Raw genomic sequence first — 22,226 nt, 5'->3', positions numbered from 1 at the left:
GTTTGTTTTTTTGGGGGGGGGGGAGTTGTCTATTATGTATCTCCTCTTCCCTATCCAATTGCTCATTACTGCACTGGAAGTACTGTACAGGTAATCTTTCACATGCCAACTGAGCCCACAATTTATGCCTTTAAGGGAAACACTGTTACAGCAGTTTTGATCCATTTATGACTTTTCTTGCCATGGTTGTTAAGCGAATGGCTGTATTTCTCAAGTTAGTAACATGGTTGTTAACTGAATCTGGATCCCCCTCAATTTTGCTTGCCAGAAAGTTGTAAAAGGGGAATCATATGATCCCGGGACCTTTCAAGTGTCACAAATGTAAGTCAATTGTCACGTGTCTGAATTGTGATCACCGTCGTTAAGTGTGAAAAATGGTTCCAAGTCAGTTTTTTTCAGCGCTATTGTAATTTGAATGGTGACTAAACGAGATGGAGAACTCCCTGTTCAAAACGGCTCCCTCCCCCCAAAATCTTTCCTCCAATCCTACGGACTCCCGGGCCTGGCTCCGCTTAAGGCCGAAGGGTTCTCTGGGCCCTCGAGAGACGCCACTCCCAACGAGCCCCTGCGGAGTTGGCTGAGGTAATGGGAGTGATGGGAGCGGGAATCCGGAGGGGCTTCCATCTCGGGAAGCCCGCGTTTTGCATGGAGGACGGGTAGACTTCATCCTAATAATGAATGAAACGGGTCCGTCGCCGGCTCCTCGGCGTCTGTGATCAAACGCCGAACCGGGAGAGTTTCGCCAAGGTCGATTCGACTCCGGTTTTTGTCCCTCGCTCCGCCTTCTCCTCACACGACCCCTTCCCCGCTCCTCTCCTCCGAAGCCCCACAACGGGGGCTCCTCGGGTCATAAAAGGGCGCCCCTCATCACCCACCTCGCCGCCATGGACCCTTCAGACGGCCGCTTCTTTCCCTCAACACCCACCTCGCGGCCTAGAGGCACGGCTTCTCTGAGGACACGCCCCCAGCCCTCGTCACTTCCCGCCTTTTGCGTCCACCCGGCCAATGCCAGTAGAAGCCTTGGCGGGCGGCCGGCCAATGACAAAGCAAGGATCCGCGGCAAGTGGGCGGGGTTACGTCCCGTCAACCCTCCAAGGCGCTGAAAGGGTGGCCCTTCTTTCCCTCCTCCTCCTTTCCAGAACCCGTCAATCAACGTAAGGGAGGAGCGATTGGTTCGGCTCCGCTATAATTTAGAGGGGGGGGGGGGGCAGAGAGAAAGAGAGAGGGAGAAGGGGTGCGGCTCGGTTGCTCGGAGATGTGGCGCTGAGGAGTGGGCGGGGCCGGCCGCCCCCTCCCGGCCGCGATCTCTCTCTCTCTGGCTCGCTCGTGCGCAGGCGCGCGGTCAAGGCGGGCGCGCCGGGCCTTTCCGCCTGGCCACTGCTGAGGAGAATCGATGGCGCGAAGAGATCGGAGGTTTGTTGCCGCCGCCACCGCTTCGGCTTCCAGACCCTGAGGCGAAAGCCAGGGCTGCTTCCCTCACCCCTGGACGTCGGGTCTCATCCTACAAGTGGGAGCCCCCGGCGAGAGGGCTGGCGAGGAGGGAAAACGCCGCGGCGTCCAGTCAGGGGAGGACCGCTCGCCCGCCTCCCGCCCGCAGCGCCGTCGTCTTCTTCCTCTTCGTTTGGGCAGTCCCCGGGAGCCCTCCGGAGAGGTGAGCCCTCCGGCTGCCTTCGCGCGCCGCCGCTTGGGGAGGGGGGGAATCGATCGTATTTTCCCTGTTCACACGGGTCGCGCAGACCCGTGTCATCGCGGGCTGCAGTGTTCCCGGCTGCGCTTTGCATGTTGACGCTCCCTGGTCTCCGCAGAGGAGGAGGACTCTCTCTCTGCAGGCTGGCTCCCAATACGGCACTTGCACACACACAAACACGATTGGAAAAGGTGTGTGTGTGTGTGTAGGGGAAATTTGCATGGGGGGTGCAACTGGGGGGGGTCTATCTGAGTACTTAGGCATGGATTTAAACCCCCTTCCCGCCTTTGGAAGGGGCAGATCTATGGCCAGATATACCAGTGTGTGTGTGTGTGTGTGTGTGTGTACACATACATGCACACATACATGTATGTATGTGCTTGCTTTCTATTGAATTTTTACTTTCTGTCAATGTTCACTTATCAGCAAAAATATGTTACACACACATACGTGTGTGTTTGTTTGTGTGTGTGTATCTCACACATCCAGTATGGATTTGAAATGTCTTTTTTTTTAATCAGCTGCCCCAATTCAGTAAAAAAGGGATCAGTAAATGGGTGCCCATAGGCTGCTTTGTAATCCCAGTTTTCTTATCGTCTTCATCTTGGTTTTTTATACTGGTTTGTACACTATTTTGTCTGGTAGCAAATTGCCCTGAGTGGATTTTTATTAAAGTGGTGTAAATAATTTAAATGCCTTTATGCATATTCATGTCATGCAGAATTATCAAAGAAGGGAGAGGGGAAGAAACTGGCATTTTGCACAAAACGGCCATTCCCATGCAAAGACTCTGGGGTCTGTCTGGTGCTCTGGTTTGCCAAAATAAATATCCCTGCTAAAATTTTAAAGTGATGTAGCTTTTCTTTCTATTTTTGGGAATCAGTGCTGGGCATCTTTATTTTTAATAAGCTTTCCTATTTATTGATTTGTTCTGCTTTGCCTCTCAATATTGTCTCTGAACATGATTAAATCTTCAGTGAATGCAATTTCCTCCTCACTTCCATTATATTCCTCTTATCTACAACAACCTTCTTGCCTTGCCTTAATTTTCTTTTGTCCTTTCATAAGTGGAACTAAATAGAAAATACAAGACAAACAATACAGGTAGTGCTGGACTTAATGACTGACCACTTAGTGAATGTTTGAAGTTACAACAGATCCCAACAGAGGATTCAATGTGTGTGTTTGTGTGTCCAATGACATGACTGCATTTTGGGCATTCAGGAGCTAGCCCTCATTTATAACCATTTGCTATGTTGCAGGTTCACATGACTGCAATGTGTGCTTTTGCAGAAAGCTATAAAAACTGGCATAAATTGACATTTTTGCTAGCTTTCAGTTGCTAAAAAAGAGCAACAAATGGGTTCACAATGGTGGCATTCACTTGAGAACCACCACAAAAAAATAGTAAAATTGTTCACAGTAAAATTGGTGGCCTGTCTTAACAGTTAAAATTGTGGACTCAGTTTTGGTTGTAAATCCAGGATTACCTGCATGCTATTCTCTTGGTCTGTACTCAATGCACTATATAGTTATAATTGTTCACCGTGAAGTCCGTGACTAAGGTGCCTATGAACCTGTAACCAGTACAACCTTGAATGGGAATCCATCCTTATCTTGGGAAGGAGGAAATGCATTTCTATGAGTCAAAGGTTTGGAAACCAGGAAAAACTGAAACGATGCGAAGAAAGATATTGTTCTGAAAGGAGAGCCAGAGGGAAAGAAAGTTTCACTGGAGATAAACATCTGTTGGAAAGAACTGTGAATGTTAATGCCAAAAGAAAATAAAAATGAACAGAAGTGGAATGGTTGAGGAGGTCAGACTTTTGCTCAATATTTTATTTTTATCACAAACTGGAGTTTCTCAGAGATTAATAACTATTTCCTCTTTTTTCTTAAGTCCAGTAATGCACAGATCACATGTGCTGGTGATAAGGAAAGAGAGGTTATTGAAAGTCCAAAGTATCAACTCCATGAAATAGCTGCTTCTGTGTGCTTCAGAGCTTAACACTTTATGTTTTTCTAGTTTAAGAGTGGGCCTTCTCCGGGTCCCGTCAACTAAACAATGTCGGTTGGCAGGCCCCAGGGGAAGAGCCTTCTCTGTGGCGGCCCCGGTCCTCTGGAACCAACTCCCCCCGGAGATTAGAACTGCCCCTACTCTCCCTGCCTTCCGTAAAGTTCTTAAAACCCACCTTTGTCGTCAGGCATGGGGGAACTGAAACACCTCCCCCGGCCACGTACAATTTATGTATGGTATGTTTGTGTGTGTGCTTGTTAATATAGTGGTGTTCTTTTTAAAACTATTTTAAATACTTAAATTTATTGAATCTATTTGGATTTGTACGATTGTTTATATTTTTGTTGTGAGCCGCCCCGAGTTCGCGGAGAGGGGCGGCATACAAATCTAAATAATAAATAAATAAAATAATAAATAAATAAATAAGTAGGCTACCTCAGGATATAGATAATTCTGGCTTATTTGTATTACTGAGTCACTTTCAAAGCAGTAAAATGACCCATCTCTTGAGTTCGTTTCTTGAGTTCCTGCCCCGGATATACTTCTATTCAAAATGGAAGGGTAAGCTCCACATAACAACTACATACTCCAGATCTCTTCTTGAGTTATTTTAAGCAGCGTTCCTTCAAGCGTCATCTTTGAAGGCCATGTGATATTAATGGTCGGAGCAAGCAGTGCGTGAGGAGGATATCTTTTCTTTCTGGATAACCCTCTTTTTCCTATTTTGCTATAGTCCCCCTCGCCTCCCCCCAGTAGTGAGCTAAAGAGAAAGGGTTCACCAAAAATTATTCACTTGCATGAGAATTTTACTTAATCCTCTAGGAAAAGATTGAAGGCAAATGAAATCCAGGCAGAAGAACAATATCATGGCTTGGGCAAAACTCAACAGCACTTTTTCATGTAGCTGTTGACAAAAATAGGATTGCCAACATGATTGCCAATGCCTGATGATAGATATGGCACAAGAAGAATAAGGATTTTAAAGAAAGTTTGGATTTTCTGTCTAATCATTTTAAAAGCTTATGTTTACTTCCTATATAATGATTTATCTGTCTTCTGATACTTTGGGGATCTCTAGGGATACATAATCCTTTGGATCCCAAGTCAAGATGTTAGGGCATGCTTAGAGAAGCTGGCTCCTAAGAAAACAAGCACTTGAGTTAAAGAAACACCAACAATTTTTCCCACATTTACTTGGAACACTTTTTTGGCTTCAGATATGAAATGCTGCACATTCCTACATAGCTGCTTTAATTGGTTTACTTAAGGCTAGCAGAAGTGTCTGTCCTTCAGGATTTTCTTGCATTTTTTTGTTTATCAGTTGGGCAGAGAAATGAAATAACCTGCAAATAAAAAATCTTGTTTCTGCTTAGTTACAGCCTTCTCGCGTTTGCAGAAAAATTGACAATAAATTAAAAGGAATTTTAAAACACTTTAAAACTATTAAAAAGAGTAAGTTACTCCTATCTGGGATGACTGTTCTCTTCCATTGAGCGTGCAGCTTTGGGAGGGATGCCCATGGAGCAGTGAGGGAGGAAGGGGACACCTGCCTAGCCAGCCAGATCAGCCAAATCAACCTTGGCGATCAATGGGATGACAGACGTTGCAGCCAGATCGCCCTCTGGTGCAGTATGTTACTGTGTAATAAATCTCAAAATGGAGCTTGCAACACTTTATTTTTAAATCACACCACGTCCAGTATCTGAACCCTTGAAACAGCCTGTTTTGAAATCAAAATATTTTGACCATTAAATGTTTTGCACGCTTCTTAAGTGAAATTGCTTTTTCTTCTGAATTTTTTAAAATTTTCCTTACCTATATGGTTTTTCACATAGAATTGGTTCACACTGTTCGCTTAGCCATGGATTTAACAGGGCAGAGTTCATTAGGATCTCAGAATATTTAAACAAATTTAACAGAATAAGAGAGTTGGAAGGGACCTTGCTCGAGCAGGACACACTATACCAGGGGTTTCAAGCTCGATTTCATTGAGGGCCCAGCAGGGTTATGTTTGACTTCGAAGGGCCAGGGAGAGGAAGGGGTGGGCGTGGTCATGGTGGGTGTTTGACACAGGCTCAAGATACGTTTTCCCATTCTTTTCTTTCCACAATGCTCCCTGGCTTTCAGAAGTGCTCGGCCAGTCAAAAACATTTTGGCCAGCAGAAGCACTATGGGCCAGTCCTTTGATATTTCAAGGCTGGCCCAGTCGACCCAATTTAAGTACTCCAGGAGCTGAATTCAGCCCGTGGGCCTTGAATTTGACACCCTTACTCTACGCCATTTTGGACAAATGGCTGACCAGTCTCTTCTTTAAAATCCTCCAGTGTTTCAAGCACCCAGAACTTCTTCAGGCAAGTCATTCATTCCACTGATTACTTGTTCTAAGTAATTAGTTTTAGGTCGGTTTTCTCCTTGATTAAATCCCATCCATTGCTGCCTTCAGGTGCTTTGGAGAATAGGTTGCCCCCCTCTTTTTTGTGGCAATCCCTTGGATATCAGAAGACTGCTATTGAGTCACCTCTAATCCTTCTCTTTGTTAAACTAGATACAGTGATCCCCCGATTATCGCGAGGGTTCCGTTCCAAGACCCCTCGCGATAATCGACTTTTCGGGATGTAGTGGTGCGGAAGTAAAAACACCATCTGCGCATGCGCGCCCCTTTTTCCATGGCCGCACATGCGCAGATGGTGGAGTTTGCGTGTGGGCGGCGGGGAAGACCCAGGGAAGGTTCCTTCGGCCGCCCAACAGCTGATCTGCTCCGCAGCGCGGCAGCAGCGAGGAGCCGAAGATGGGGTTTCCCCGTTACCCAGGCAACGGGTAAACCCAATGTTCGGCTCCTCGCTGCTGCCGCGCTGCGGAGCAGATCAGCTGTTGGGCGGCCGAAGGAACCTTCCCTGGGTCTTCCCGCCGCCCAGGCAAAGGGGAAACCCCAAGATCGCTTGCCGCTTGCCCGTTCACCCCGCCCGCCTGGCCGCTCCGCTTGCCCGTTCACCCCGCCCACCCGGCTGCTCGCTTGCCCGTTCACCCGCCCGCCCGCTCCGCTTGCCCGTTCACCCGCCCGCCCGGCTGCTCGCTTGCCCGTTCACCCGCCCGGCCGCTCGCTTGCCCGTTCACCCCGCCTGCCCGGCCGCTCGCTTGCCCGTTCGCCCCGCCCGGCTGCTCGCTTGCCCGTTCCCCTGCCCGCCTGGCCGCTCCGCTTGCCCGTTCGCCCGCCCGCCCGGCTGCTCGCTTGCCCGTTCACCCGCCTGCCCGGCCGCTCCGCTTGCCCGTTCGCCCGGCTGCTCGCTTGCCCGTTCGCCCGGCCACTCCGTTTGCCCGTTCGCCCGCCCGGCTGCTCGCTTGCCCGTTCGCCCGGCCGCTTCGCTTGCCTGTTCGCCCGCCCGGCCGCTTGCTTGCCCGTTCACCCGCCCGCCCGGCCGCTCTGCTTGCCCGTTCGCCCGCCCGGCCGCTCCGCTTGCCCGTTCACCCGCCCGCCTGGCTGCTCGCTTGCCGCTCGAGAGCAAGAGGGGGAGAGATAGAGAAAGAGAGAGAAGGAAAGAAACAGATGAGAGAGGGAGGAAGAGAGTGTGAGAGAGGAAGAAGCAAGATAGAGAAAGAGAGAGAGAAAGAAAGATGAGAAAGGAAGGGAGTGACGTCATCGGGTGGAAAAATCGCGATATAGCGTTTCGCAAAGATTGAGATCGCGAAACTCGGGGGATCACTGCATACCTAATTCTTGCAACTGTTCTTCATATGTTTTAATCTCCAGGCCTCTGCTAAATATGCTAAACACAAACCAAAGAATTTACCTTATGATTTAGTATGACTTAAACTAGGTTATTGGAATTAAGGTTTTGGGTTGGCTAGCACTATATCCTAAAATAAAGGATTGTTGCAGTAGAATAGGAAGGCAAAGAAAAAGTTAGTAATATTTACCTTGCTCTAAAATGCATATATAAGATCCAAATACAGTAGTGTCATAAGGCTCCATATGAAGCTTTATTTTAATTTGGGGCTGCAGATACCTCCCATAATTTTAATGTGGATTATAGGTAGTCCTTGATTTACCCCAAAATTTATCTTCTTAAGTGAAGCCTCTCTTAAGTGAGTTTGTCCCATTTTACAATCTTTCTTGCCACCGTTGTTAAGTGAATCACTGCACTTGATAAGTTAGTAACCTGGTTGTTAAGTGAATGTTAAGTGGCTTCCCCATTGACTTTGCTTGTCAGAAAGTCGCAAATGGAGATCATGCGTCCCGTATCATTGCAACCATCATCAATAAGCCAAATGTCTGAATTTTGATCATATGAGCAGAGATAAGTTTAAGTGTGAAAACTGGTCATAAGTCATTTTTTGGTGCTGTTGTAACTTTGAATGGCCCCTGAATGAACTGTTGTAAGTTAAGGACTATCTGTAGTACTTTTCTGTGTTCTAATAGCTTAACTAGTAATCTTTATTGAAATTAATCAAACACAACTGTTCGGTAGATTCCTTGCGAATGAGGGTGAACATTCGTAGATTTAAACACAGTGATGCATCAGTGCTGAATTTTCTTCCATTTTGTTGAGTTAAAATATTGGGCTATGCTATGAAATTGAATGCTTGGGAACTAGAAGCAATTTAGTATTTTTCAATTATTATTATTATTAATATTATTATTATTATTTATTAGATTTGTATGCCGCCCCTCTCCCCAGACTCGGGGCGGCTCACAGCAACAATAGAAACAATATATTACAAATCCAATAATTAAAAAGTCATTTTAAAAAAACCTTATTAAAAAACAAAACATTCACACCATGCATAACTTGTATAGGCCTGGGGGGAAAGGAATATCTCAATTCCCCCATGTCTGACGACAGAGGTGGGTTTTAAGGAGCTTGCGAAAGACAAGGAGGGTGGGGGCAATTCTAATCTCTGGGGAGAGCAGGTTCTAGAGGGTTGGGGAGAAGGCTCTTCCCCTGGGTCCCGCCAGACGACATTGTTTAGTCGACGAGACCCGGAGAAGGCTGACTCTGTGGGATCTAACCGGTCGCTGGGATTCGTACGGCAGAAGATGGTCCCGGAGGTATTTTGGCCCGATGCCATGAAGGGCTTTATAGGTCATAACCAACACTTTGAATTGTGACCGGAAACTGATCGGCAACCAGTGCAGACTGCGGAGTGTTGGTGTAACATGGGCATACCTAGGGAAGCCCATGATTGCTCTCTCAGCTGCATTCTGCATGATCTGAAGTTTCCGAACACTTTTCAGAGGTAGCCTGACTGCTGAGGGCCTAGATAATCGGCTTCTTCCAAGTACCGCTGGAGCTGGAGCGCCACCACTTTCTCAAGAACCTTCCCCATAAAGGGAAGGGTGGAGACTGGCCGATAGTGGTTGAGAATGGCTGGGTCCAGGTCCCTCCCCAAAGAAGTGTTGACAATCTCCTGGACCCAGCTCCGTGTCACCTCCCTGCTGGCCGAGACCAGCCAGGAGGGACACGGATCCAGTAAACAGGTGGCGGAACTCACAGCTCCAATGGCCTTGTCCACTTCATCAGGTGTCACCAGATCAAAATCTTCCCAGACAGATGGACAAGTACAGGCCCCAGTCACCTCGACTGACTTGTTGATCCTTTTTTCTTCCAATTTTACAGATGGTGCAGTTTGTTATTTTGAGAAAGGAAAATGTTGTAGGCAGTCTTGGCCTGAAGAGAATTAAAACTGTCCTTTAAGTTGGGGTTTCTGGGCTTCATTTTCATTTCATTTGAATGTGATGAGAGGTTTGCTACTGCGTACGCTGAGATACATTTCACCTGCCCGCGAAACCTTATTCCAACCAGTCTTCTCACCCATTTTCTCATAAGAACCTGGGCAGAGAGCAGATAATAGTTTAACTACTGAATGACAGCATGGAAACAATTGTGGAATTCCCTTGAATTGCTTTTTGAGCTGCTTTTCTTGGATTGGAAAACTTATCTTGAAATTTTAAGACTATTAGGTAAATATGTAAATTGAAAAGCATCCTATGAGAACATTATTGCAACCTATTCTAAATGCATGGATGCTCTCATCGGGAGCTGAAATTCTAGGGAAAAAAGAAGTGTTGTTGAGAAACTATGTAGGGTATGGACTCAAAAGAAATATTCTTATAAATCAAATCTCGAATTACCGTAGTCTGCTATTTTTGACTCTTGTATGGCTGCTCTTCCATATATGTACAAAGCAAATGCCTGTGGTTAAGCATATACTGGAAAATGTTAGGACTTTTCCAGTAGCAGTTAAAAGAAATAAAATTGTTACAGACCTACAGCCTTTTTCAATAGGCTCAGGGTAGCTGAGTGGTCTTGGTTCAGCATGTAATATCTTACAAAATTTATAGTGTGTATTTTTTTAATTTTTCACATTTATGGTATGCATCGCCCACCTCCCTCAAAGAGTGACTCTTTGTATATACAATTTCATAGCCTGTAGAGCTACTGTATGTAGTTTTTAATTACTAATTACTAGAAGGAAAAGGGTGGGAATGCATCTTTTTATCCCAGTCAGCATAGCATATACCCCACCCCCCCGCGCACACTTTTCCTCGGGCACGTGCTCCCCATCCCCCTGCCAGCCCGCGGGGGTGGGTGGGCGGGGAGGCGCGGGCAGTAGAAGGAAGCCGCGGCCACCCCTGCCTCTCCATGGTGCCTCCGGCCCCCTCGCACTCCTGGCCTCTCGGCCCTGCCCGCCCGATCCGCCTCTCTTTCTCCTCCGCTGCAAGAGAGGCGGGGCAGGCATTCTCCGGAGGAGAAAGAGGCGGAGCAGCCGGGCGGGGGGACCGGGCGCGCTCCCCATCTCCCTGCCAGCCCGCCCGGAAGATTCAAAATAAGAAAACCCTTCAGTCTTACTTTGAATCTTCCGGGCGGGCTGGCAGGGAGATGAGGAGAGCGCGTGCCGGCCTGCGCGCCTGACATTGTAAATCACTTTCACCAGCCTCCAGAGAACGAGAGTGAGAGCGACAGAGCAAGATAGAGAGAAAGTGAGAAAGAGAGAGAGAGAGAGACAGAGGGGGGAGAGAAAGAGATAGCAAGAAAGAGAGAGAGAGAAAGAAAGAAATATGAGAGGAAGGAAGAGAGTGAGAGAGAGGAAGAAAGAGAGAGAGAAGAGTGGAAGGAAGAGAGAGAGAGAAATGATAGAAAAAAGGGGAGAAAAAAAGAGAAATGAGAAAATGATTGAGGCAGAGAATGACAGGAAAGAGAGAGAAACAGAGAGAGAAGTGACTCTTGATTTAAAGCATATGGTAAAAGCACTTAAATAATAACAGAGAAAAAAACCCAGCCCTCACCTGTTTTTATTAATAGTTTTGCTGGTTGTTTTAGTTTTAATAGTAATGGATTTTGGGGTTTTTTAATTATTAATTTCTTTTAATAAAAAATAAAAGATTTATTTATTTATTTATTTATTTATACTTCTATGCCGCCCAGTCCCAAAGGGACTGTCTCTCAGACACTATACTTTTCCGCCCACACCGAAAAAAAATTAGAGGGAACATTGGTTAAGTGAACTTTTCATGTTTGATAATAATGTTGAATAACATTTTAAAATCTTTTTCCCTTATTATTTTCAAAAAATTTCATATGCCCCTTATTATCCCTTTATTTATCATGATGGAAACTGAATGTTAATATATTAATTGTGTGTTTTGATGATTTTTTGAAAGTGTTGGGTACAGTATTCTCTAATGAACCTTGCTGTCAGAATGCTTGATGTTCTTGAATATCTCGCTATTTCAAATTGGTTTAGGACCAAGCCATTAGCAGAAATGTGTGTGTTGATTTATTTCTTTTGCACTTTGACAGACTTCAAACTTTGATTGTAGATGGCATAATGGCTAGTAAGATATAAACACGAGACAAAAATATTTTTATTTTCTGGGATCACAACAGTTGCTAGTAGCTTTTGTGTTAATCTGAAAGCTGAGTTTTCATGTATTGTCGATCAGTAAAGAAATTTAAATAAGCTTGGTGGCTTAAATATTCAAATTTGGTTTCTTGGCAATAATTGAGAGTTTTTTCCTTACACTGATGGTTACAGTTTTAAAAAAAGAGCTGGGAAAGAAATTACTGTGGTCCATCAGTTTCTTGCAAGAGATTGGATGCTAATACAGGTTTGACTTAGCCTTTATATACAGTATGTAGCTGCTAATGTCCATTTAATACATACAGTATCATAAGAGAAATGAAAGCAACTATTGAAGGATTAATTTGGTAGTGAGACACATTCAGCTATTTATTTATGCTGTATTGCCCTATGCTTTTGCAGAGTCTTTATTCTTAGTCAGCCAAAGGCATACAGTTGAACCAAGTGGCCATATGCATTGTATAAATAGAGTGGCATTTTAATTACCAAAAGATTTTGGGTTTTTGAAGTTTTTATACAGCCGCAATTTCAAGAAATTGTCAAACAGAAAAGAAGCTTTTGTTAGTAGAGAGACCTCATTATCTAAGAAGATTCCTAGAATTCTACTTAAATCTATTATCAGTGTGACTTTGCTATTTGTGATTTATAAGTTAATTGTTTGACATTAAGTTATGTTGTGCTGCCTGTTACAGTTGCATTGTCTCATTTGGTACACAGTCCATCTAACAGGTTGCCTTCTATTGGGTAGACTTGAGGTAATTGATGGCTATATTCCTCTCTGGAACTCTGAAAAAACATATGTGACAATTAACTGAAGGATTTTCTAAGATCATTGCCTTCCAAACTACTTTTTCTGGATATGGATAAATACTGTAGAAGACTCTGTGTGCTTCTTTTGACTTGTTTTCAAGAAGTGTGCACAACTCCTCAAAACAGTTATAGATAAAGAAACTCCGAGCTATGTTGCCTCAGTTGCTCCTCCTGTCATCTCTTGAACTGGCTGGTGCTCCCTTTGTCTTGTCTTGGAACCAATCAATCTATTCTTGATGGGCAAAGAAGAAGACAAAGACTGGAAATTTACTTCTTGCAGAATTCACAAAGCTTTCTAATATGGGGAGATGCTACAGATAAAAACAAGTAAATTGTGGCAGGCTACATAGCTTATTGTCCTTGACACAAAGTGTATGAGCCTAGAACAGATGATAAATAATAGCATGTTGGTGACTTCAGCAAATTTGGGGATAAGCAGGCAAAGGTTGCAGGTGGGACAGATTCCAGATTTTCTATTTAATTGGTGAGTGTAAGCCACAGTGACACCCTGTTGTTAAAAATCTATGATTTGGAGGGGGGGGGGATTGCTTGCTTCGTTATAATTTAAATCCAGATTGATTTGGGTGTTCTTTTCTCTTTTGCAGGCCTCTTGTGGATAACCGATGAGTATCACCAGTGATGATGTCAGAAAGTAAACCAACCATTTCCTGCCCGTTCCAGTTTTTACACACTTGCATGATGCAAAGGCTACAATTCAACATCCCAAAAACATTGATTTTAAAACTGTCTAGATGATTGTTGTTGCTTTGGTTGTGCTCTATGCAAGCAGAAACCTTTTCCAAGGCTTCCGGCTGACCTTTGAACGGCATATTCTCTGTTTGCTACAAACCTTGGGAGTTAGCAGCATGGGCAATTCCTGTGTTTGTCGAGAAGACAGCGGTGCAGAAGAGAATGCAGAATCCAGGAATCCCCAGGCAGACAACAGCAGAATGTCTGTGCCTGAAACCAGGAGCCATCAGAGGGACCCGGTAAGGCCCCCCCGGCGGGGGCGCGGACCACATGAACCCCGAAGGAAAAAACATAATGTTGATGTGTTGGTACTTGACACACTGGCAGTAATTCGGACATTAGTAGACAAGTAAGTACCTGGAGAGCAATGAGGCAGTGAATGAAGTGGCTGCTACAGATTCAACAATTGCTTTCTGGGGCTACCAGAGTGCTGAAGCTCTAGGCCAGGGGTCCCCCAAACTTGGCAACGTTAAGACTTGTGGACTTCAACTCCCTCTATTCTCCAGCCAGCATAGCTGTAGGTTGAATGGGGATAAAAATGGGTGTGTTTGTTGTGGCTTTCTTAAGACACATTTTCAGGATGCTGAATCATTAGATGATAACATTAGAAAGCACCTATTAAGAAATAAGTAGTTTTGGAGAGTGACTCCTATCTGAACCTTGTCTGGTGTCTGAGGATATTGAATTTGGATATTTCTGCTAACTTTTCAAGAAAGACAGATTAAATATTATCAGCCACTTTTGGTCAAGTTGGTTGGAGAATTTGGAACTGTAGTTCAATAGTATAAGGAAGATATTGATGTTTCTTTTCGTTTAGCCTTAGTTTTAACACTATCTGGATTATTACATTTTTAAGGCTTGTAACCTAACACACCCTAGTTCTACTTTACAGCCTTTCATCAGCCAAGGGTGACATAATCGAATTAAGAAGAATAAGTACAGTACAAAAGTGGTTCATAGGCATTAATCACATGCATAATTTGTAATGAAAGAGGCTAAAGCTGGTTCCTGTTTCTTTGAAAGCACACACATTTTTGACAGAGGAAAGAATGTGGGTTACTAATACTTTTAAATGCTCCTGGGATCATTACTGATGAATGATTTCCATAAACTGCTTTTTCAGGATGTTGATAGTGAATCACTAGATGAAATAATTGGAAAATGCCTGCTTAGAGGACAGTTTTGGGAGAAATCTTTATCTGACCCCTCTCTGGTATTTGAGATCATTGCAATCTCTGTACTGAAGGAGCGGGTCCAGCAGTCACATGGGTTGCTCGCTGTCCAATTGGCATAGAACCGAGCCTTGTCTTTAAAAAGATTGCTGGATCTACCCCTTCCCCAGAATTCACTCGGTCCTCCTACCGGTAGGATGGGTGGTGGCTCAGCTCCTCTCAAACACCTTCTCCATACTGAGAGAGTGGGTCCAGCAGTCACGTGGGTTGCTCGCTGTCCAATCCGTCAAGGACCGAGCCTAGTCTTTAAAAAACCTGCTGGATCCGCCCCTTCCCCAGAATTTGCTCGGTCCTGCGATCCAGCAGGACATGTGGTGGCTCGTTCCTCTCGCAAAACACCTTCCCTTCGCCTTTCTATTCAGATAAGTAAAATTTAATTTTGTCTTTTACTAGAGCTTGCCTTGGTTGCGCGCCAGCTTTACTGGGCTCGGCACCGAGGGAGAAGCTGTGCCACGGCTCCTGCAGTTTTTTTGCAAATGCCCTGCTCGCGCTGCTGCCGGATTGTATTTACAAGTAAATCTACTCGGCCAGGAGGTTTACCGGCAAGCTAAGGATTGATTTAAAAAGGGAAAAAAGGGCTCTTTTTCCTCCTGTGGAATGGGACTGTTGGCAAGCTTCCCTTGATTGTGCCCGGACTTTAGACACCCCTCCGTTTTTAAAAATCTTGGAGTGGTTTATTTTGGCGCGAAGGCCCTCAGCGCCCAGTAATTGTCGGCCCTTGTGGATCGCCCACGCGATCTGCCGCTTGGCCCTGGAGTAAGCTTTGAGTCCCTCAGGCCTCCAAACCAGTGTGCCTTGGTTTACTTTTTGATTAAGGTTAGTGAGGCCTGCCCTTCTGCACTCCCTGGATGAACTCTGGTACCAACCAGATTGACTGAGTTGCAGACGCTCCTGGGCCTAGGAGCAGGGCCCTCTTCCTCTTGGGAACGTTGCCCTAGAAGCTTCTCCCATCAGATTTTGGCTCAAGTCTTGTCCCTGTAATTTGTTTAGGCCATGACTTCGTTTCCCAAGAGAGGCACATCTAAAGGTCCCAGAGAGGTTAGGCCTACTGGTAATGAAATTGATAATATCCCCCAGGCCTCTTCCTCCTCTTCCTCGGGAGCCCCTACAATGGCTAGACCTACCAGGGCTGAGAAGAGAAGGGACCTAGTGTTGCAGAGAATCCATGAAAAATCAGCTAAATGTTTAAAGGTGCATGCCCAAGTGCACATTAGTTTTGACCCCCCCAGAGGCTTCTAACCTGCCTCCCTCTGGGGTCCCTGTGCTTTCTCTGGATGAGCCAAACCTAAATAGACCCCAACCTAACTTATGGGGCTTAGGTCCAGAGGAGCCAGACATTATGGATGATCCCTCCGAGCTAGTCCCATCCCAGGCCTTCAGGGAATCTCCATCTTTACCTGCAACCATTACTAATCTTCCTCCAGAGTTTCAATTATGTATTCTGCCTTGTCTAAAGCCATTGATGCCAAGCTCTCAGCTATCAATGTGCCTTCTCACTCTCGTCCCCTTCCATGCGCCCCCCCAGCCCGTGAGTTCCGTCTCATCCTACAGAGTTCCAATTAATGAGGATTCAGATTCTTCCAAGAATGAGAACGAGGATGTGGACATAGAGGATAATGATGACCCATTTCAGCGCCTGTCAGAAGATGAGGAATCTCAAATTAAGATTCCAGCCCCTTCAAATCTCTTCTATTCAAAGCAAGAGTTTCTACAGGCTTAGCCGGGCAAGATAAACAGTCGGCTCCTTCCACAGATCCTCCTGAGGAAAATCTACCATACCATGGAGGAACAGGAAGACAAAGAGGTCATTCCAATGCCCAAATTGTTTAAAGATGCTCTGCTCCAGCAGTGGGACCATCCAGCCTTTGGCTTCAATCCCACAACCAAGGACAAGAAATTATATAAGCTTTCTCCCTCTTATGAAGATCTTCTTGTCTGTCCTAAATCTGATGAACCTGTAAAGACTCTACACTCTGCAGCAGAGAAGCAGAGGAGGTTTTGAAACCCGAAGACAAACGCTTAGAGCAAATGCTCAAAAGATGTTTCCTCGCGGATACCTGGGCGATCAAGAGTGCAGCAGCAGCATCTTTCTTTTCTCGAGCTATGCTTTTATGGCTTCAACAGCTCCAGCAGCACATCACCCTGATGATCTATGAGGCCAACAGGATTTTAACAAAGTTTTGCAGCGGCCCAATATGTAGCTAATGCTACCCTGCAATCATCAAGATTTACAGCCAGGTCAGTAGCGGCCTCAACAACGGCCAGAAGGCTTCTATGGCTGCGCCCTTGGAAGTGAGGCAAAAATGACAGTTGGCCATGGGTCCTTTGAAGTGTGATCACCTATTTGGTGACCGCCTGGACCCCCTTCTCACTGAAACCGCTGACAAAAAGAAAGTTTTGGGGCCCACCAACAAGAAGGCCCTCAAAACTCAACCCTTTCAACCTCCCAATTGTCAACAGGATCAAGGGTTCACTTTCTAAAGAAACTCAGGTCAGTATTCCCCTCATTTTCGCTCCCAGGTTGGCAGAAACCCCAGGGGTAGAGGATCCCATTACCAAAGAGGTTCCTCCTCGATTAGAGCTTCCAGAAAGCCCAGATGGTGAGCTTCATTCCACTCCCATAGGGGGACACCTGTGTTGGTTCTCCTCCAAATGGCGCCATTCCTGTAAGGACCCCTGGGTTATTGCTACTGTGGAATGGGGTCTTCAGTTGGAGTTTAGTTCCATACCTCCTAAACGTTTTATCTCATGCCCATCCCCCAGGTCTTCCCCATCTCGTATCCGAATGGAGGAAGCTATTCAACATTTGTTGTCTATCAGGGCTATCCAGCCTGTTCCATTTTCCCAAAGAGGTCTGGGCTTCTACTCCATCCTCTTCATGGTCCCTAAGACTACTGGAGGATGGAGAGCCATCTTGGACCTTAAAAATTTGAATCAGTTTATTAAATATAGGAAATTCAAGATGCATTCTTTGTCATCCATCTTAGCTGCTATCCGTCCTGGGGACTTTATGGTCTCCTTGGATCTCACGGAAGCCTATCTTCATATTCCCATTGCCAAAGGTCACAGAAAATTTCTACGGTTTGCCTTCCAGGGCAAGCACTATCAATATAGGGCCATGCCCTTCGGGCTCTCCTCGGCTCCTCGAGTCTTTACTAAGCTCCCAGGAGCCCTGGCAGCTCACATTCGAGCCACGCCCATTCATATTATATGCTATTTGGATAACATATTAATTCATGGGGCCTCTGAAGAGGACACCTGCTCAGACCTCAACATTACCATGTTTATCCTACAGGATCATGGTTTTCTCCATTAATATCAAAAAAAGTCAGCTCCATCCATCTACTTCTATTCAACACCTGGGGTCCATCATAAATTCGGATCTCTCTCAGGTTTTTCTCTCTGCTGAGAGAAAAGTCAGTATTAAGGAGCTCGTTTCCCAAATATGATCTCAGAGAAGGACTTCCATCGTTACCCTGTCTTCTCTACTGGGAAAGATGGTATCCGCATTGGCATTATCACCTGGGCCCGTCTTCACGCCAGGGATCTCCAATGGCTTCTGTTACTGTTCCAGAGATTCGACATGCCTCATCTCCATCCCATCCACAGTTTTAAGATCCCTTACGTGGTGGATCTCCTCCACCCTGGACAAGGGATCTCCCTTCAGGTGTCCAGACCGATTCACCATCACCACGGATGCCAGCTTATCGGGCTGGGGAGCCCATGCCCAGGGCCTAATAGCCCAAGGCATGTGGTTAGTGGAGGAGGCTTCCAGATCTATCAACTGGCCGGAATTGAGAGCAGTGTCCTTCGCCCTCAAACAATTCAAACCACACATCATCAATCAACATGTTCTGATTCTCACAGACAATATAGACAATATAGAGTCATATTTGCAGACAAGGGGCACCAGGTCCAAGGCCCTGATGAGAGAAGCCCTGAAGTTGGGTCTCTGGGCAGAGAGGCATCTTCAGTCGTTAAAGGCCGACCACATACCGGGAGTCCTCAATGTACAAGCGGATTGTCTCTCCCGGTCGACTCTAGACCCAGGAGAGTGGAGCCTTCATCCGGCTCTGTTTCAGCAAATCTGCCTCAAATTCGGTCACCCATCGCTAGACCTATTTGCGACGAGGCCAATGCTCAACTCCCTCGAATTTTCTCCAGGTTCCCATCCCCGGGAGCGGAAGCGACCAACGCACTCAGAATCCCTTGGCCTCAAGGGCAGCTTTACGCCTTCCCTCCAATTCCAATTCTTCCAGATGTGATCCACAAGATCATCCTCGAGAAGGCCCAGGTGATTCTGATAGCCCCTCACTGGCCACGCAGGCCCTGGTTCACGGACCTACAACATCTGTCCGTCCAGGACCCCTGGCGACTCCCCGTTTCGGAGGATATGTTGCAGCAGGGCGCCTCTCTCCATCCAGATCCGGAATGGTCCACCTCACCGCTTGGCTATTATCCGGCGTGACTTAGACCTGCGAGGATATGACCCGGACACTGTAGAAATAATTCTTAAAGCCAGAAGAGTGTCCACCAACAGGATTTATGACCATACCTGATCCAAATTCCACCAATGGTGCTCACAGGAGGATCTATCCCCCCTGTGTATTCCCATCCACAGGATAGTAGCTTTCCTCATGAAAGGGTTCCAGCAAGGCCTTTCATCCAGCACCATCCATTGCCATCTGGCAGTCCTATCTTCGGTCTTAGCAGGGCCTTGCAGACAACCACTCCGCTCCTTTCCGGAAATTCAAGAATTTCTTAGAGGTATTTCAAACCTCAGACCTTCCAGGGTTTATAGACACCCGTCCTGGGACTTACTGCGGGTTCTCCATTAGGGAACCCCTAAGATCAGTGTTCTTCAGGTACCTATCCTACAAGGTAGCATTCCTGGTGGCAATAACATCTGCCCGACGCATCTCCAAATTGGCAGCCCTTTCAATTAGGCAGGATCTATGCCAGTTCCATCCGGACAAAGTAGTCCTGCGCTTGGACCCCACCTTTCTCCCCAAGGTCAGTTCCATGTTCCATAGATCCCAGGACATTGTGTTGCCTTCATTTTGCTCCAACCAAAACCATCATCTTGCGGTCAGATGGAACACCCTAGATCTCACCGGAGCGCTGAGAATCTACATCCAACAGACAAGACCCATTCGGAGGTCTGAAGCTCTATTCGTGGCCTACCATCCCAGATCCATGGGATCCAAGGTATCCTCAACCGTAATAGGTCGTTGGATCTGAGGGACTATCTCAGAGGCTTGTGAGTCAGCTTCCCTCACCATACCTAGAAGTATCACAGCACATTCCACAAGAAGTGCAGCCACATCTGCCGCATGGGCAACTCAAGCTCCATTGGAAGAAGTCACTTGGGCCTCTCCAAACTCTTTCATAAGGCATTACAAAATTGACTCTTACGCTTCAGTGGATGCAGCCTTCGGCAGAAGAGTCCTCCAATCTGTTATCTCTCACGATAGTGAACTAATCCCTCCCTAGGGACTCATCTATTGGCTATGTCCCACGTGACTGGTGGACCCGCTCTCTCAGTATGGAGAATAGGCATTGATTCTCGTACGATGAATGGGTACAGCAGTCACTTCCCTCCATGTATTTCTTTTCTAACTATGGTTATTCCTTTAACCTGTTTTTTTCCTATCATGGGAGTTGAACACTATTGAGCCACCACAATTGAGTCTAAGTCTACGGATTCATGAATTCTGGGGTAGGGGCGGATCCAGCAGGCTTCTTAAAGACTAGGCCTGGTCCTCGACGGATTGGACAGCGAGCAACTCACGTGACTGCTGTACCCGCTCATCATACGAGAAGAGGCATTCAGTTAAGCAATCAACAGCAATTCCCTCTTCATTCTCTCTCTCTCTGCAATACAACAAGATAAGTAATTTTGTTTATTATCATTTTCTCCTCGAAGCCTTAGACTTCATGCCAGCTCTACTAGGCTCGGCGCCAAAAGGGAGAAGCTGCACCACAGCTAAAGCCGTGAATTGTGTAATCACCCTGCTCGCACCGCTGCCAGATTGCATTTACTAGTAAATCTAGTCGGCTGGGAGATTGTTGTTTGTGGCTTTTTCTTCCAGCGGTGTGGAACATATAACAAGCTCTCTTTTCGTCTCCTGGACTTAAGTCATTCCTTCATTCAAAAAATTGGAGTGTTTTTCTTGGTGTGAAGGCCCTAAGCACCCAGTAATACCGGCACTTGCAGCTCACCCACACGCAAGCCGCTTGGCACCATAAAGTCCACCGCGTGGCCTAGAGTAAACTGTGAGACTCTCAGGCTATTACTCCCTTGCTAGGCCTCTTAATCAGTGTGCCTTGGTTGTTTAATTAGCTGAGGCCTAGCCCATCTGTACTCATTGGCACGAACTTTGGATTAGTCCAGATTGTCTTTGAGCTGCAGACGCTCCTGGGCCTAGGAGCTTGGGCCTTATCCTCTTGGGAAGTTTTTTGCCTATTCATAGTAGCTTCTCCTTCCTTGGCTCAGACCTTGTTCTTGTAGTTTTTTTCAGGCCATGGCTTCTTCTATTCCCAAGAGAGGCACTTGTGCTAATGGTCCCCTGGATGGTAGGTCTACTGGTGATTAAATTGAAACCATCCCCCAGGCCTCCTCCTCTTCATAAGTAGCTCTTCCCCCCCCCCCATGGCTAAGGCCACTAAAGCTGAGAAAAGAGAAAAAAGAAAAGAGAAAAAATTCACGAGCGGTCAGCTAAACGCTTGAGAGTTCAGGCCCAAGTGCATGTTAATCCTCCTGACCCTCCAGAGGCCTCTGAACTGCCTCCTTTAGATGTCCTACCACCCCAAATCCTTGGGGGACAAGGTGTCGTCAACCATGTTAGGCTGTTGGATTCCAGCGGCAATCTCGAAAGCTTACGAGTCAGCTTCCCTCAGTGTACCAAGAGGAATTGCGGCACATCCTACAAGTAGTGCAGCCACATCAGCCGCATGTGCAACTCAAGCCCCGTTGGAAGAAGTCTACAAGGCGGCCACTTGGGCCTCTCCCAATTCTTTTATAAGGCACTATAAAATTGACTCTTATGCTTCTGCGGATGCTGCCTTTGGCAGAAGAGTCCTCCAATCTGTTATATCTCATGATAGCCAACTAATCTCTCCCTAGGGACACATCTGTTGGGTATATTCCACGTGACGGCTGGACCCGCTCCTTCAGTATGGAGAATAGGCATTGATTGCTTACCTGAACGCCTCTTCTCGTACGCTGAGCGGGTACAGCAGTCACTTCCTTTTCTGACTGTGGTTGTACCTTTCTAACCTTTTTTCTTAATCACGAGAGTAGAGCATCATTTGAGCCACCACTTTTCGAGCCTAAGTCGACGGATTCACGAATTCTGGGGAAGGGGCGGATCCAGCAATCTTTTTAAAGACAAGGCTCGGTCCTATGCGGATTGGACAGCGAGCAACCCACGTGACTGCTGTACCCGCTCAGCATACAAGAAGAGGCATTCAGGTAAGCAATCAACGCCTATTTTATTGCCAAAAAGGTATAGGGTGTGTACGTATCCAGTCACCAAAAGTCAAGTTTAACAAAGAAAACTTTTTCTTTAAACCGTAGAGGTGCAGAGTCTGTACCGTATCACTATTGCACTGGTTTCTAGACGATGTAATAGATATGTTACAAAAAAGAAGTGATTGAGAAGGAAGAGTGCAAAGCAGCTTGGGGTTTAAAAAGAAGACTAGATAATGGAGATTGTATTTGAGTGTCTCTTATCATGATGACATGCTTATCACTAATACAGTAATACCTCATGATACGAACTTAATTAGTGCAAGGAGGAGGTTCGTAAGACGAAAGGTTCGTAAGACGAAATATTGTTTCCCATAGGAAACAATGTAAAGTCAATTA

The 22,226-nt window shown here is 46.1% G+C and overlaps 2 protein-coding genes across 4 annotated transcripts in view; one reads left to right on the top strand and one right to left on the bottom strand.

Moving 5' to 3' along the window:
• PSME3IP1 (proteasome activator subunit 3 interacting protein 1) overlaps positions 1-1,013 on the bottom strand; it is a 68,721-nt gene extending 67,708 nt beyond the window's left edge. The window contains exon 1 of one of the 3 annotated variants that reach the window (XM_070760759.1): positions 926-1,013. The gene's annotated coding sequence lies outside the window, so the exon portion shown is untranslated. Of the gene's footprint in view, positions 1-875 lie in introns of all 3 variants that reach the window. The other 2 variants (XM_070760757.1, XM_070760760.1) reach the window with 2 other exon arrangements.
• Positions 1,014-1,195: 182 nt separating this feature from the next.
• RSPRY1 (ring finger and SPRY domain containing 1) overlaps positions 1,196-22,226 on the top strand; it is a 73,647-nt gene continuing 52,616 nt past the window's right edge. The window contains exons 1-2 of the mRNA XM_070760756.1: positions 1,196-1,651; positions 12,980-13,473. Coding sequence (XP_070616857.1) covers positions 13,127-13,473 — 347 coding nt within the window. The 5' untranslated portion in view covers positions 1,196-1,651; positions 12,980-13,126. The remainder of the gene's footprint in view (positions 1,652-12,979; positions 13,474-22,226) is intronic.

This window comes from Erythrolamprus reginae, chromosome 9, assembly GCF_031021105.1.
Source record: "Erythrolamprus reginae isolate rEryReg1 chromosome 9, rEryReg1.hap1, whole genome shotgun sequence".
NCBI lineage: Eukaryota > Metazoa > Chordata > Lepidosauria > Squamata > Dipsadidae > Erythrolamprus > Erythrolamprus reginae.
The sequence above is the reverse complement of the archived record's forward strand: the minus strand, read 5'-3'. Positions and strand labels throughout refer to the sequence as shown.